This window comes from Charadrius vociferus, unplaced genomic scaffold (assembly GCF_000708025.1).
Source record: "Charadrius vociferus isolate BGI_N301 unplaced genomic scaffold, ASM70802v2 scaffold39, whole genome shotgun sequence".
NCBI classification, from domain to species: Eukaryota; Metazoa; Chordata; class Aves; order Charadriiformes; family Charadriidae; genus Charadrius; species Charadrius vociferus.
In genome coordinates, this window is record NW_009650188.1 from 172,999 (window position 1) to 191,178 (window position 18,180).

General features: G+C 39.6%; 1 protein-coding gene across 1 annotated transcript; it reads right to left on the bottom strand.

Moving 5' to 3' along the window:
- Positions 1-11,805: 11,805 nt before the first annotated feature.
- On the bottom strand, positions 11,806-12,972 carry LOC104293367 (beta-1,3-galactosyltransferase 2-like). The gene is made up of 2 exons (XM_009892873.1): positions 12,753-12,972; positions 11,806-12,695 (listed from the first exon to the last, which is right to left on the bottom strand). The coding sequence occupies exons 1-2, from the start codon at positions 12,970-12,972 to the stop codon at positions 11,806-11,808; spliced, it is 1,110 nt and encodes a 369-aa protein (XP_009891175.1).
- Positions 12,973-18,180: the final 5,208 nt, after the last annotated feature.

Below are 18,180 nucleotides of genomic sequence, written 5' to 3' on the forward strand. Positions count from 1 at the left end.
CCCTACTGTTACTAATTGTCCATATAGAACTGGTACAAAAAGTTTGGCAGGTAGTCTACAATGGAAAAAATGATTATTCTTGGAATCCCCTTGATGTCCTACATGTACAAAAATTCAGTCAAACTTGTTTACACTCTCTTCTACATTATTTGGTAGAACAACTACAATTTATTTCTGAAAAATAAAATACCAAGTTGCCCAGTGAACAACTCATGGATGTGAGTATGCTTATCAGCATTGTAAGAATGTTGAAATCAGGTCACATTCATATTAGGAATGACAGCAAATCTGCTATTGTTCCCTCCTTTCCTCTTAATTCTTCGAAAACTTAACTAATCCGTTCCATATTAAATTGGAAATCCTAAAGCCACATTTATAAAAAAAACCACAGAGGACCTTCAGTGGAGTGAAGCCATCAGAAGACCACAAGTACCACTTTTAAAAGGAAAAAGGATAACTGGAAAGTGGGGTTTCTCAGCATTTTTTTTGGTATTGACATATTAAAGTAGCAGCATGGTTCAGAAGGGTTTCAGTGATTCAGCACAGAGTCCATTATTGTTCAGTGTTCTTCCACACACGCTAGTCATTTATCAAGTTATTCACAGGTAAAGACAAAGTATTTCAAATGGGCATTGTGGGGAAAAAAAGAGAAACAATTGACACAGCTGCACAGATTGAGGTCTACACTTCTTTAGAAAACAGTATATGGTACAGGATCTTCTCCAAGACCTGCCATAGAAGTTATTCCAAGGGAGACTGCATGTGCGGTATGAATAACTTCCTGTTTTTAATGCCCTCAGTGAGAAGGCTGTATTGCAGTTGAATATTGAAAAAAACAAACCATGAGTATCCTTTGTTTCATACTGAAGGCCTTTCTAACGGAGTCTCAAGTAGGCAGACAGGATTCCAGAAATATGCCGACCCATCAGCTGGCAAGCTACTTACTCTGCTTTCAGTGTTGTTCACACACATTCACAGGCATTCCCTGTGAATATACTGCCTATAGTACCCACCACAGATTTAAGGACTCTCTGCCACAAGGATCTATAGCTAGGACTTGATGCCTCGCATTTAACAGCCTATAAAGCAGCAGAAACAAGCAGTCAGGTATGTCCATTTCACCACCCAACTCAGTGGAACTACTGCACAGCTGGAGTTGAATAGTAGCATCTAATGTGACCTGATATATCTCCAGGCTTAATGAATTTCTAATTGCTCATTGGCCCCAGAAGATTTGCTAAAGCAAACACAAAACCAGCTGGAGACACTTGCAGTCTCTAAAATGAATGAAAGGCAATCTTTCTGAACAAAATAATTGGTTGTCTTCAAAATCAAAGAAGAAGAAGACGACAAACAAGGTAATAAAAACTAACAGCTTCTTATGAAGCAAAAGTTCTAATAACCCATAAATAATATACCACAAAGTTCTGTTATTCAAAATATACTGCCTTTCATGTTGAAAGCAGAACAGCTTTGCTTCCTCTGGCACATCTTCACAGACAGACACCATTCCAGTGAGATTTAGACCTTCCAAGAAGCATCGTAAGCAGCTCTACATTAACAGAGAATGAGACAGTATGCACATTCCTTAAGTGGTCAGGAAGGTGATTCTTTAATGGTCATCCTACATGCAACCTTATGTTCACATGCTTTCTTCTCATCGTGATTACCAGAAACATAATACAAGTCTAGCTAGACTGGAGGCCAGCCTGAGGAACAGTAATCACCGTGCTCAGTGCTGGAAAAGGGATGATGAAGTTCTAGAATCAGCAGGTCCAAATGACTGTTGAACAAAGGAGTTTTGTCTGGTCATAGATGACACAGTAAATAGAGAAATTTAGAGCTACGGTAACCGACGTAAGCAAGAGATTTAATCCTAAACCAGTTGTCAAGTCAGATGACCAGATAACCTACATGTGTTTCTCTGAATCAAAAAAAAAAAAAAAAAGAAAGAAAAGGATTATTTCAATCTGTGCTTAACTGTATGTATTTTTTCCTCCTAACGCAAAGATGCCCATCTTCCCCAACACTGCCTTAACACATACCAAGCAATTTGGTACCCGAAGTCACAATGCCAGTGAAGAAAGTGATAACAGACAATAATTACTTCATTCTCACAAGGGAATTCTCCAGCAAAGTGAGACCTACATATGAAAACGTGTTACCTAGTCTGCAATAAAGTCACAAAAAGTGTTTTGGTGGAATGCAGTATGTTTCCTTAACTATTTCGTTCCAATTTTAGAACACGCATTAATTCACATGCGAAGTAAAAAGCATACAGTTTGAGGTATTAAAACCTGCAGCAGAACGTTAGTGAAGTTTTCATTACATTTTGACTTGGAAATTAAAAGGACAGTTACTTCCCAGCATATACATTTCCCCTCCCACAAACAGCTTCCTACTACAACCACTCTTTAACAACTTTAAAGTATACAAATAAATATTACTGAATGTTTCTTATACATCTTGTTTACCAATGCGCCAATAAAATGCTAAAGAACAAATAGATTTCAGGCTTCAGCAGTGGAGAAAAACTGAAATGACATCAAGTGCACCAGAAGTAACACACAATTCTGTAGTTTCTAGGCAGCTATGACTGACAGCAAACATTCTGTAATTTTGGAGCACTGATGCATGAAGTTTTGCTGCATTGAATTGCACTTGATATCTGGAGTTCCTCAGGGGTCAGTATAGGGACCAGCAGTGTCTAACATTGTCAGTGACATGGACAGTGGGATTGAGTGCACCCCCAGCAAGTTTGCCAACGACGCCGAGCTGCATGGAGCGGTCAACATGCTGGAGGGGAGGGATGCCATCCAGAGGGATGTTGAGAGGTTTGAGAGGTGGGCCTGTGCAAACCTCGTGAAGTTCAACAAGACCAAGTGCAAGGTCCTGCATATGGGTTGGGGCAATCCCAAGCACAAATACAGGCCGGGCAGAGAATGGATTGAGAGCAGCCCTGAGGAGAAGGACTTGGGGGTATTGGTTGATGAGAAGATCAACATGACCCAGCAATGCGTGCTCACAGCCCAGAAAGCCAACTGTATGCTGGGCTATGTCAAAAGAAGTGAGGCCAGCAGGTCAAGGGAGGTGATTCTGCCTCTCTACTCCCCTCTCGTGAGACACCACCTGGAGAACTGCATCCAGCTCTGGAGTCCTCAGTACAAGAAGGATGTGGACCTGTTGGAGGAGGTCCAGAGGAGGGCTACGAAGATGATCAGAGGGCTGGAGCACCTCTCCTACGAAGACAGGCTAAGAGAGTTGGGGTTGTTCAGCCTGGAGAAGAGAAGGCTCTGGAGAGACCTTGCAATGGCCTTCCAGTATCTGAAGGGGGCCTACAGGAAGGACTTTTTACAAGGGCATGTAGTGACAGGACGAGGGGGAATGGCTTCAAGCTGGAAGAGAGTAAATTTAGATTAGATATTAGGAAGAAATTTTTCACTGTGAGGGTGCTGAGGCACTGGAACAGGTTGCCCAGGGAAGTTGTGGATGCCCCATCCCTGAAAGTGTTCAAGGCCAAGTTGGATGGGGCTTTGAGGTTTTCATATAAATGTTACAGAAAGGAGAAGTTAACTCCAAAGCAAGAAACTTAATGGAGGAAGTGAGATAGAACATGCCATTGATTTTAGTCCTCATTATTCCATTATTGAAAATCAGTACAACTATAGTTTCTATACACATCTAGTGTAAGAACCTACAGGCAGATATAATGCATCCAGGCAAATCAATTAGATTAAAGTATTTAAGTTCATTTTTGCAATTGTTCTCACCCATGAAGTTGTTCTACAGTTGTGATTAAGCTGGGCTAATACAACTCTCAAGACTGTGGTTGCTGCCTCTACATCAGTTGGCACATTTACAAGCTCGCTGTCCTGCTTGGGGATAGTGAGACAGGAAACATGTTTTTAGCACTTCCATTTTTTCAACCTAGATGGAAAATTCAGTGCCAATGAAAGGAGTTTTGCTTAGAATATGACTGAACTGTGGAATGGTCTTTCCCCAATGCCAGTTTTAATTGCTTAGTTATTGGGCACACTGTTGGTCTCTAGATAGATGCTTTAATTCAGAACACATATTGCTTATACTTCAATATTTATACTAGTCTGCCTGTATAAGGCATCCAAATATGTTATTCATAGATGCTTCTTACACTGAGACCATTGACAATGACAGGATGGACATTAGAAATCATCTTGTATTTAAAATATACCCATATCTCACTATTCTAGCCAGAACGTTACTAAGTTGTCTACCTAAAATTCATATCGGAGTCAACTACTGCCTGACAAAGGAAGCCCCATTTTAACAAAACTGAGCTTACTAAGTACAATTGTTTTAATGCATATAAAATCCTGTTTGTGTCAACAGTTAGCTAAGCAGAGGTCAAAGCAGCACTACTAAAGAACTTGAGGTTTCTCACAGTGGCTGCACGCATGATCACTGAAATTCTAACCCTGCAAAGCTGCTTAGAAAGCTCCATTCCACCAGCGTTTGTACGCAAGTCTCATAGCAGCTATTCCCTGTTCCTGCCCCACTTACAGCATTTCTCCAATGGGTCTTATGGCCTGTTCTCCAAACACACGTGCAGGAGGAGGCTTTGTATAAGAAGGTCTAGAGAAAGTCTTGTTACTAGAACAAGACATCAGCATCTGTCTGTAAGCTACAAACATCTGTTAAAAACACCTCACCAAAATATATACATGTATAAGTTACAAGAAAAAAAAAATAGGCAAGCAAAAAAGCTCAACATAGTTACAGCAAAATAATGAAATGGACACCCAAAAAGGAAGACACAACCAAGCGCAGAAGCTTTTCAGCAGAAGAACATTTTGAAGACTCGGGAACTATGTCACCAGATGGGCCTTCTACATACAAGCAATTAGGTGGCAGCTGAACAAGCAAACTGTTGCAGGACAGTAGTACTTTTGAAGAAAATCTTACACTGTACACCTGGGTAAGATGCCAATCCTAACCCAAGAGAATTGTCACAAAAGCAGTTTGAATAATGCTTACAAATTACTCAGGCCTTGCACCAGTCACAACCCCTTTCTCCCAAGGACAAGGGGGACTATTATAAAAAAAAAAAAAAAAAAAGACATACAAAATCAAGAGCATTTGTAAATGCTTACAGCCTGGTCCTCTGTCAAGCTATGGGCCTGTTCCTCAAATCCATCTCAGGTGCTACATATTTCCACTAACAGGCTCCTTAAATTTCTCTGTGCGGATTACCTGACCTGTGCAGCCCAGCTGCATCAAAGGCAGAGAAGCTTCACACCCCAGTAGACAAACAGAAGAGAAGTACGGTTTCCTATGGCTTTTTTTTTTTTTTTTTATAATTTTTCTTTTCAGGGCAGGTGTCCTTGGTTAAAATTTGCTCTGTATTAATTTTTGGCAGTGTTTAATGTAGCAGTTGTCAATCTGAATGTGGCCTTGCATCCCAGAAGGAATTGCACTTCAAAAAAAAAAAAGGAGACTAGATGATCAAGCTACGAATGACAGCTAGAAACATACACCAATGCTGTATTTACCTTCTCTCATTACAGATTTGACTTCTTTAAAACATTTATCGTCAACAATACTGCAGCTACATATAAATTTTTTAGAGATATATATATAATCCACAGCTTCCACACCCAGTATCATTTCATTATTGCCACCTGAAGAGCTATTGTTTGCACAACCACCATCACATTATGATAGAGGCAATAAACATTTTCTAAAAGCATTTGAGGAATTTGTGAATTCGCATAAAAGAAAAGTTCAATACAGCTGGAGACCAATCTACTATGATAAACTAACTATAAACTTTTTTTATTAAATGGAACCAGGGACTGAAGAATTCAAATAATCCATGGGCCTTTGAGGCGTTACGCATACTTGACAACTGCTATGCTTTTGCTCTGTTCTTGCAGCAATTGTGGCACATAAAATACTACTCTGTATCAAGCAACTTCAATTCTCAGGCTGCCCACTTCAAATAACTTATTCCTACATCTAGAAGGAAGAGGAATGTATTTCAACATAAGAACAGCGCTCTGGTCGTCTGAAAATATTAAGCAAATATTTGGGAAACAACCACAATTATGAGTGCAGAACAATATGATAACTGAGGCAAGAGATTACTTTTTAATCAGATTGCACTGCCGTTTTTTTCTTCTATATTTGAACAAATACACCCATTAAAAAAACCAAAACTGCACCGAATAGGGGATGGCCAAAGGGTGTATCTCTATACAATGAACAATACAAATGGTTGTTCTAAATCGGATAAAACTTAGCCCGAAGTTTTATACCCATCATCAACAGCTTCTAAAGTACAGGGGGGATCTTATTAATGCTTACAAATACTTAAAGGGAGGGTGCGAGGGGGATGGGAACAGTCTTTTTTCAGTGGTGCCCAGTGACAGGACAAGAGGTAATGGGCACAAGCTTGAGCATAGGAAGTTCCATCTTAACATGAGGACGAACTTCTTTACTTTGAGGGTAGTGGAACACTGGCACAGGCTGCCCAGAGAGGTGGTGGACTCTCCCACTCTGGAGATATTCAAAACCCGCCTGGACGCTGTCCTGTGCAACCTGTTGTAGGTGACCCTGCTCTGGCAGGGGGGTTGGACTAGATGATCTCCAGAGGTCCCTTCCAACCCTGACCAGTCTGTGATACAGAAGTCCCTAAAATAAAGATCAAGACACTAAATCCAAAATACAGCTTCTTTTTGTTCTGTACACTGACAAACAGAACAGTAAACAACATGCCAGCAACCATAAAGACAATAACAAAATCCAATTATTGGCTAGCTTTTTCAGACAGAGCTTTAAATTATTTCTGGATGCAAAACATATTACATTTTTACCAGCCAACATCAGAAACGGAGAACGGTAATCTTCCTGGGCTTGTATTTCCTGAGATTAGTCTAACCTGAATGCAGAAACCTGATACAGAAAAGTTGTTTTTCCAATATGCTTCCACCCACAGCAGTAAGAGTGCTGCTAACATAATTAAGACTTACTTGAAAAAAAAAGATGGTTCCAGACGAAAGTAGACTATGCAGCTCAAACATCTCCCACAGAGACCAAAGCCTCGGCCATGACTGTTTGCAAATCACCCCAATCAGAAGACTCACCTGTGTCTGCAGCCAGCCTTAAAGAACCAGCATTTCATCTGCACAATAAAATGTAAAGATTTCCCCAAAGCACAACAACATAAACACAAATTTCAAGTGCTTTTGTACCATGACTAATGTAGAATCCAATCTCACTCACCTTTTAAAGAGTCTTATTTGTTCTGTGGACAGATAAAAATGTTTTGAAAGGGCTTAGGACACATTGCAGAAACATTGCAGTATTTAATGGCTTATTCTCTTTCTGGTGCCAGATACACATCCCTGTTTGCTAAAGCCCACATTATTCTAGCTGCACAGTCATAATACACGTATCAATTTGACACACTCAGTAAAATTCTCCAAGCACTCTGTTTTTGGACTTAATTGGAAAATTTGCATCAGCAAGTATTGTCAGCTCTAGCAGACAGCATCCTGAAGCGAGTCCTTTCTCGGTAAGAATTCTTATTACTGGAGTGTGTCTTGGTTCTCTTCCAAATGCCACCGCATTCACTCAGAATCTCAGCATGCTTTAGATAGGTTCCTATAATCATATCATGCCATACAATCATAGGATCACAGGATAACACTGACTGAAAGGAAGCTCAAGAGGTCCCCTTCCCCTGCTCAAAGCAGGGGTAGCTGTGAGCTCAGACCAGGCTGCTCAAGGCTTGCTCTAGTTGCAGGGATGAAAAGCACAGTCGAATCCTTACCTCTGTCCCAGGGCAGACGAGGTAAGCTGTTGGGGGCATATTAGTGCAACATAACCCTGATGTAGAAGGTGGCATAGAGAAGTGTTCTAGCTTCTTCAGGTTTTCATTGTTGGTCATTTTAATCAAGACTCCTGGTAATTCATGTAATTCAAGGACAGACAGGGGAGATGAGGAGGTCTTGTTGCCCTCTATGTCAATTACCAGCTGGAGTGCATCGAGCTCTGCCTGTGGATCGATGAGGAGCCAACCAAGAGCTTATAGGTCAGGATTAAAGGGAGGGCAGGGACAAGGGGACATTATAGCTGGGGTCTGCTACATGCCACCTGACCTAGATGACCAAGTGGATGAAGCCCTCTATAGACAGATAGGAGTGGCCTCGTGTTCAGAGGCCCTGGTTCTCATGGGGGACTTCAACCACTATTGGAGGAACAACACAGCAGGGCACGAGCAATCCAGGAAGTTCTTGGAATGCATCGATGACAACTTCCTTCTCCAAGTGGTAGAGGAGCCAACAAGGAGAGGAGCTAAGCTGGACCTTGTCCTTACCAACAAGGAAGGGCTGGTGGGGGATGTCAAGCTCACGGGTAGCCTCGGCTGTAGTGATCACGAAATTGTAGCATTCAAGATCCTCAGGGCAGCAAAGGGGGAGCACAGCAAGCTCACTACCATGGACTTCAGGAGAGCAGACTTTGGCCTCTTCAGGGAACTGCTTGGTAGGGTACCATGGGATAAAGCACTGAAGGGCAGAGGAGCCCAGGGAACCTGGCTAATATTCAATGATCACCTCCTCCAAGCTCAGGAGTGGTGCATCCCAACAAAGAGGAAGTCAAGCAAAAATGCCAGGAGGCCTGCATGGATGAACAGAAGCTCCTGGACACACTCAAAAGCAAAAAGGAGGCCTACAGAGGGTGGAAGCAAGGACAGGTAGCCTGGGAGGAATACAGAGAAACTGTCCGAGCAACCAGGGATCAGGCTAGGAAAGCTAAAGCCCAGACAGAATTAAATCTGGCCAGGGACATCAAGGACAACAAGAAAAACTTCTACACGTACGTCAGTGACAAAAAGAAGACTAGAGAAAATGTGGGCCCACTCAGGAAAGAAATGGGAGACCTGATCACTTGGGATATGGCGAAGGCTGAGGTACTCAACAACTTTTTTGCCTCAGTCTTCACTGGCAAGGGCTCTAACTATACCACCCAAGACATAGAAGGCAAAGGCAGGGACTGTGAGAAGGAAGAACCGCCCACTGAATGTGAAGATCAAGTACAAGACCACCTAAGGAACCTGAAGTACATGAGTCCATGGGACCTAACGAGATGCATCCGCAGGTCCCGAGGGAACTGGTAGATGAAATTGCCAAGCCACTTTCCATTATATTTGAAAAGTTGTGGCAGTCTGGTGAAATTCCCACTGACTGGAAAAGGGGAATTTTCATTTCATTTTCCCATTTTCAAAAAGGGAAAAAAAGAAAGACCCATGAAGCTACAGGCCAGTCAGTCTCACCTCTGTGCCTGGCAAGATCATAGAGCAGATCTTCCTGGAAATTCTGCTAAGGCACGTGGAAAATGAAGTGGTGATTGGTTGGTTGATGAAGGAAGAGCAACTGACATCATCTACATGGATTTGTGCAAAACATTTGACACTGTCCCACACAATATCCTGGTCTCTAAATTTGATTTGGAGAAATTGATGGACCATCCATTTGGAGAATGGATGGATCAATCAGTGGAGAAGGCACCCACTGGATGGCTGCACTCAAAGAGTTGTAGTAAATGGCTTGATATCTAAGTGGAAACCAATGACAAGTGGCATTGCCAGGGATCGGTGTGGGGACTGGTGCAGTTCAACATCTTTGACGACATGGACAGTGGGATTGAGTGCACCCCCAGCAAGTTTGCCAACGACGCCGAGCTGCATGGAGCGGTCAACATGCTGGAGGGGAGGGATGCCATCCAGAGGGATGTTGAGAGGTTTGAGAGGTGGGCCTGTGCAAACCTCGTGAAGTTCAACAAGACCAAGTGCAAGGTCCTGCATATGGGTTGGGGCAATCCCAAGCACAAATACAGGCCGGGCAGAGAATGGATTGAGAGCAGCCCTGAGGAGAAGGACTTGGGGGTATTGGTTGATGAGAAGATCAACATGACCCAGCAATGCGCGCTCACAGCCCAGAAAGCCAACTGTATGCTGGGCTATGTCAAAAGAAGTGAGGCCAGCAGGTCAAGGGAGGTGATTCTGCCTCTCTACTCCCCTCTCGTGAGACACCACCTGGAGTACTGCATCCAGCTCTGGAGTCCTCAGTAGAAGAAGGATGTGGACCTGTTGGAGGAGGTCCAGAGGACGGCTACGAAGATGATCAGAGGGCTGGAGCACCTCTCCTACGAAGACAGGCTAAGAGAGTTGGGGTTGTTCAGCCTGGAGAAGAAAAGGCTTCTGGGAAGGCCTTATAGTGGCCTTCCAGTATCTGAAGGGGACCTACAGGAAAAGTGGGGAGGGACTTTTTACAAGGGCATGTACTGATAGGACGAGGGGGAATGGCTTCAAACTGGAAGAAGGTAGATTTAGATTAGATAGCACGAAGACATTTTTCACTCTGAGGCTGGTGAGGCACTGGAACAGGTTGCCCAGGGAAGCTGTGGATGCCCCATCCCTGGAAGTGTTCAAGGCCAAGTTGGATGGGACTTTGAGCAACCTGGTCTAGTGGGAGGTGTCCCTGCCCATGGCAGGGGGTGGAACTACACGATCTTTAAGGTCCCTTCCAGCCTAAACCATTCCATGAAATCTCCCAAAGAAGTATATTTTGGATTTTTTCTGAGGAACTGCAGAAAAGGCTTATTTTTTTCCACAGGAAGACATATAATTCAGTTAGGTTTCTTTATTAAACTTCATAATATATGCTTATAAAATGACAGTGGGGACGCATATATTGTATATTCATGTTCTCATTTCAGCTCTGGCTGAAGTATTTGGTATCTATACGATTGACATTTTGATTCCCAAATGCATCTGATAAGCTTCCTGCAAAGATACATGTACTTTTTTCTAGCTATTCAAATAATCCAACCAGTTGGCCCACTCCATAATTACTGTAATGGTCTTTTAATTCTTATTGGGAGTAGCAGATAATTTATATTCTTGTTTGGAGAGAAATCTGAAAAGTCATTTACTTACATAGACATTTTGACTGAAACTTTTAGCTTGCAAGGCTATTAAGCATCATCCTTTTTTTTTCCTTAGCTATAAGGATATTTTGTGCATGGTTGAGTAACCCAGAACGGAATTTAATACCTTCCTGTCAAAACACTCTATCAGCATTTAATTTTCCTCTTGTTTATTATATCTCCATAATAACAACTAAGTGGTATCTTGTGTGTGAGGTGTTCTTTGTATATATTACTACAGAGAGTATAGCAGTTGTATGCACTAATAGAGATCTAGCAAATCCTAATATTAGGTTTTCTGAAAAAAACCCCACTCAGTTTCCATCCCTATTTCCATCACTAATTTACCAGCACAGGATATCATGTATGCTTTCTTCTTTAGTCACATTGAAATGCCATCTGAGTAAACGATACTTAGACTAATTACTTCTGAGCAATATAAAATAAACACATTAACTTATTAATAACATATATAAATAACATAAATAACACTTATTTAATGTGTTAATGAAAAATTAAGTTTCTTTATTGCTTTTTCTTCAGTACAGTTGACAAAACCTCTTGCCATATTTTAAAACAGTGTAAGAATTAATTGGCTCCCCATGCAAAACAAAGTAAGGTACCAAGCAGTATTCAATCAACAGAGAAAGCCTGCTTTATGGAAGAAAAATCCTTTGAATGTAACATAATAAAAAAATATAACCCTGATCCAATATATGCCTGAACCTTAAAAGTTATGGCTACAGAGACGCTCTGTTTCTACGAAAACATCTGCTGTTTGTTTCTAAGAAAATATCTGCTGTTTTGTCCATTGTCAAAGAAAGGATGGACTGTGCACTATGTGCTTTTCTGTTTTGTATGACATTTGTAGTTCTTCTTTCTCAGTGTATCCCAATACAATATGTGCTCATTGGTTCCAATGTGGTGAGATGTAATTATATTATTATACAGACAAGGAGAAAATGGGACCTTGTATATGTTAAACAATGACTGTCTAGGTGGAGGTACTATTTCTATTCCCTTTGCATTAAGACAGAGCCCTACATAAACGTCTTCTAAATGTATACAATTTATTGTTACAGAAGCACTGATAATCTTTGAAGCCAGGTCTCCGGAAAAGACGTAGCCAGTTCCTGAACAAAAAGGAGGGTAATTGGCACCTGGGTATTCTTCTTCTGATATGTACCATTTATTATTTTGATTTCGAATAGGCTTATGCCCTTTCATAAGACAGCCTGTGAAGTAATTTTGTGGAGGAGGTGAAAGAGGCCTGAGCAACTTTTCTATTAGGTATATTGTATTAACAAAAACATCACTGTCTGTCTTCATAACAAAGCTTGCGCCACTGCAGTAAGAGGCAACCCACTTCATGCCCATCAAAGTTTTAAGAGTTAAGTTATGGTAAGTGTCCAGGAAGTCCTGTTGAATAATATCACGATATTGCTCACTTTCTCTCAGTACGACGTCATTTGGACCTTTGCTCTCGACACCCAGCATAAACAACCGAACAACCTCAACTCCTTGAACCACAGATTCATTTCCCCAACTGTTTCTGATGGAATTTCTATGATTAATTTCAGCAGCTGTAGTTGCTATTAGCAATATCAAGAAAGGTGTTTTATCTTTACACTTATCTTTTTCATTAATAATGAATTGAAATGACTGTGTTGAAATGGATCTAGTTTTATTCCCATTTTTTTCATTTTCAACTGGTAGGCTTCCATTTTCTTTCCATATGAATTTTTTAAAATTTGAAATAATGTTTTTATGTAAAATATTTTCACCTTTCATCTGAAGATTATCATACCCTTTGGTAAAAAGCATGTCTTTTTCTTCTATGTTATCATTGTTTTGAACTTCACTTTCCGTTAGAACAGCATGGTGATTAGAATTAAAAAAATAAAAACCCAAATACACTGCTGCAAAAAAGATGGAGGCAATCAGGAAAACATTTCTCTTGGCACAGTCCCAAGGACAGGTGAAGAATCCACTACAGTAGGTCATGTTGGCAGCTTTGAGAAGATGCATAAAAAGCTATTTTTTAATTGGACAAATATTTTGTCAGATGAGCAGTTAATTTGTAATTGTTTTCCTCTGCAGCACAGGAAGATAAAAGCAACCTGCAGGCTTCTGATCCTTCAGGATTCCTGTTTTTTTAATTAAAAGTATCCCATTATTTCATCTTGGAATAAATTGTAAAAATTTTCACAGAAGCAAAAAAACCCAACAACTTTCAAATAAACTCATAATTTCATTTTCAGGCATTTCTTCCTAAGAGAAATACAGTAATAAATAAATACATTATTAAAAATATTAATTTTCTCAGAACAGAGCTTATTCAACTATATATTTAGATGTTGGATTATATGTAAAATATAAATGTGGATTTATTCCAATATTACAATCAACCTTTTAATATTTTTATATATCCATGCAAAATACCAGTCAACTTTTCAATACGGTTGTCTTCAATACTAATAGCAGGGTCCTGAAGACATAACAGCTATGGTAGAATGTAGAATACATATTCTATTTCAAAAGCATATGTTTATTAAAACATGCTAAAAAGATACACATTTAAAGTAAAGATTGTAACTGCTATTCCAATTGCTACAACACCCCTTTCTAGGTTATAAAAATAGAAGAAAGATAGCGTAACGTCATGTAAGTTTTACAAAATGTTCTAGTGTAATTGAATAATCCAAAGCTAATGAAGGATTATGATTGATTGTGGATTCACAGCCTTGCGGCCTATTGTGATAAATCACATGGCAGGTACCTTTGGCCATTGGAAAGTTACGTATGTGGTTGAAAGTGATTGTGTGGGCTATATCAAATGTTAATGCAGACAGAGAGGTAGCATTTCCAGATGCGAACTTAACCATCAAACAATAGGTGTCTGATATGAGATGAAGTGCCACCTGCCAGACTCTACCGCTCTAAACAATACTTAAGACAACTGGCTTAGGCTAGATCCATATTTTTTAAATGGCTTCAACTGAATGAGTTGAATCTCATCCTTCCAGACTGCAACAACAGGTAAAATATAAATACTAGCACAATGAAAATACTGTAGCTTTGCGTATTTTTTCGTGATTCCCATAATAGTTAAATTCTGGCTTCCTTCAACTAAATGATACAGAAACTTATCTAAGTCTTGGAGATGCACCACAGTTTGCAGGGAGAGGGAGATAATCAGGTGTCCAACACACCACAAACTGGTAACACCCAAGAATGCTGTCTGGAAAAAAGTGCAACTGCATCGAGCTGCTTTACTCAAACTTGTCTCTGAAGGATTCTCTACATGTATTCCAAAGTGAGCTGCAAAAGTATATTAAGTCGGGGTTTTTCAAATTTTTTGTGCCAAAACACTACTTGACAGATAAAATGTGTAGATCACAATCAAACAGCAAAATTCAACACTTCTTACCATCATCTTTGAAAGTGCAGATTCATCCCAGTCATACAACCATGGTATTTTTGGAATAGATTCTTCAGTTGTTTCTTGCTGCTTCACAAAGAAATGACAGAGATTTAGAAGGACTGAAATAGAGTCAGGGATCCTATCTCTGTGCCCATGGAGAACCTGAGGACAAGCTTACAGGCCGCTGAGGTTCTGTCCTAAGTCTTTTCCAGAGGTATTATTAACTAACACAAAGGAAAACACACCAGGACATTCACTCTTCTGTTTTAAAGAGAAAAAACACTCTGTCACTTTTAGCAATTAAAAGACAGTCTATAAAACGAGACTGGATGTAACCATTTTAGAATATGCAATAGAAATGTGAACTAAGAAATGAATTTATGCTCAGTTATAATTTAATCTGGATAAAATAGAATCATAGAATACCAGGTTGGAAGGGACCTCAAGGATTGTCTGGTCCAACCTTTCCTGGGAAAAGCATGGTTTAGACAATGTTAATTAACCTGAATGCAAATGTGTGGTGGACTATCCTTGGCCCGTATCCAAACACCCATCTGGCTGCTCACCCACTTCCCCCCTCCTCAACAGGACAAGGGGAGAAAATAGGATGAAAAAGCTTACTGGTAAAGATAAAGGCAGGGAGATCACTTACCAGATACTGTGAAGGGCAAAACAAACTTGAGGAAAAATAATATAATTTATTGCTAATTAAAATACATTTGGATAGTAAGAATCAAAGACAAAAATGAAAACAATCCCCCCACTCGCGTCTTTTCCTGGGGTCAGCTTAACTCCTTTACCTGCCCCCCCCAGCAGCAGAAGGGGATTGGGCATTATTGCCCCACTCACGTCTTTCCCTGGGGTCAACTTAACTCCTTTGCCTGCCCCCCCCGCCCCAGCAGCAGAAGGGGATTGGGCATTACGGTTCCTACCTGCTCCTCCTCCTGTTCAGAAAAATCTGCTCCAGTGTGAGCTCTCCAAGGGCCACAGTTCCTTCAGGAAATATCCAATTGCTCTTGGTTTGAGAGAAAAAGGGTATAAACACATTCTATTATAAACTGGTCAGTAGTTCAACTAATGCAGCTCACGTATGATACACCCATAAAATATTAAGAATACAGTGAGTAATGGCTTAGCTCTAACAATCTTCCTTCTCATGTTTTTAATTCTTTAGAAACTCTGTATTTTGCCAAATTAACATTTTAATTATCCAGGAGCAGAAACCCAAAGTAAATATAAAACAATATAAGAAAGAATGTAGGCAATACCACTTCAGAGGGTGAGAGGCATTTCTGTATCCGCTAATTGCTCTGCTGCTATTTAAAATGTAAGAACTTCAGCACATGAAACTATGAGCGCAAAAGATGATTTTCAATGTTATAAGTGTACTTCTGCATGGCAATTTTCTTGATTATGCTAAAAACATTTTGTCAAATTCTATTTTTACTACTTTTGATTTTAACATTGCAATTCTGTTAGATTAAATCCTGATTCCATTGTGGAAAGAACAGGAACTTCTAAGAAAACTTTTCCAACAGGTAGCTAAAATATCTATTGTTTCAAGTTTGATAGAGTTATTACAAGATTAGCAGAGAATTCATGTTGCAGAAAAGCAAACAGTACTTGTCTCTGAAAAATTAATTACAGTTTATCTTGCTTACAACTTTTAAAAATGCCAAGAAGCTCTCAAAATACAGTCCTCTTTTTCTATTAAAATTCTTCCCAGGACTAAAAAAGAAACATACTTGGAAAATAAATTCTTACCCACAATAATTACCCATAGTATTAAACCAAAACAATTAGAATTCATGGACGTTATTTTTCTAAAACCAAATGTATAGCGAAGTTGGAATAATAGCTCCCACGTACATTAAGTTGCCTCAGTGACACATTGATTATTCCCATACACAAGAATTGAACTACAGTCAGAATTTAACATTACATCAGTCAGATATGATGGAAGAAGGCAGAATTAGGCCTTATTAAAATGAAAAAGGAAGAAAAAGAAGAGTAGAAAGGAATAGAGAAAAACAGAAAAGGAATTAGAAAAAAAGAAAGGAGGTGAATATGATACTTTCTGTTGCCACTCCTGTTCGTTATCTTTTTCATATTCATTTAAAAAAGACAGAACTGACAGCTCATAGTTGAAAATCTACTTCACCAGGTTGTAATTCTACCCAGTCTCATCCCAGATTTTTGGAAGAATTTCAAAACAAGACAAACCAACCCTTCGCATTCTAGCAATGTTTTGATATATTCCCAGCTTCTTGAAGTAATGAGTTTTAAAGTCCAGTCCTTTCAAGGTGGTCACACAAGTTTCAAAGTAATCTTTTGAGAAAATGATACATGTCTTTGAAGATGCAAACTAAAGGTTGCCAGAAAGCATGAGATAGCTAATTTAATTTAAAACTGCCAGTTGATAAACAGATCACAGTATCCACCCACCTAAAATAAAGGCAGCCTATCCTGGAGAGCGGCTCTGCTCAGGGCTTTGCCGTCCCCTTGCAGTCCCGGCTCAGCAGGGAAAGCAGTCTTTTGTGAAGACTAGATTGTAAAAAGTCCCAATCTCTCCCTCCTGCTTGATCTGTAAGAAGTCCCAGGAGTTATATACCTATATTTAATATCAAACCTACGTACTACAGTATTTGGAGGAATAATTTGGGCATCTCAGTAACACTGCTCTCAGTGGTTCTAAAGAGAAGCAGGGATATTGCAGTTTCTGTCTCTGAAGCAAGCTCTACTAATTTATTCTTGGGTTACAGGTGAAAAAAAGCTTTCTTAAAGGCACACAAGGACCAGAGACAGTTAATTCTACTCCCTTTTATTAGCACCATTTGGCCTCCCAGAGAATCCAGGCTATTCTAAACTATCGTTTACACATAAAAACTCATCCAAATGCACACTGCTGAGGTTTGAGTTGAATCGGTAGTGGGGAGACAGAAGTGAGGAAGAAAAAAATTTTTGTCTTGGTATGTATTGTTGAAAAGATCTGCACCAGTTATTTCACAATTTGAAATAAGGTTTTATATTGCATAAATGACTTAGTACGTGTGTCTTTAAAACCACTTTCTCTTACAATGATTATAGCAATTTCAACAGCAAATGGCTTAATAAACTGAAGAGAATCAAGCACTTTAAAGAAAACACTGAAGAAGTATATTAATAATACTTTGAGTTAATCTCATCAGAATGCTACTTTTGCACAGGAACAATATTTACTATTTTCACTGGAACATTTTTTAAACTTTTTTTTTTTTTTTATAACCAGGAATATGTGAAAAACTGAAGAAGAATTTTAGATTCTCTTTCTTTCCATAAGTGCAGTACGGATTTAAAAATAGTCTGAAAGGAGAATTTAACAGCAACAGTTGTCTTAGGGTCTGCTTGTCTCTAGTTAGCTGCCATATCAATTTTTCTTAAAGCATACATGGAAATGTGGATGCTAAACATTTAATCACATATAAACAGTACAATTCCCCGTTTTTATGCAAGTGGAGTGCAATTCTTACATGTAAAAATTTGTCATGGGACAAAAAGGGAAAACACTGCATGTGTGGAGCCAAGAACTTTCTATTAATCTAACAAAACTGTTGAATCAAAAAATCATTACTAGTTATTATGGTCTGAGGAATCCACAACAATTTATTTTTTTTTTAGACAATTATTCTCTCACCTGATGACTCCTCCCCACCTGGGAAGGGGAATCGGGGAAAAAGCAAGAAAACCTGGGGGTTGAAATATAAACAGATCTAATAGAATAAGAGTAAATAATTAACATTAATAATACT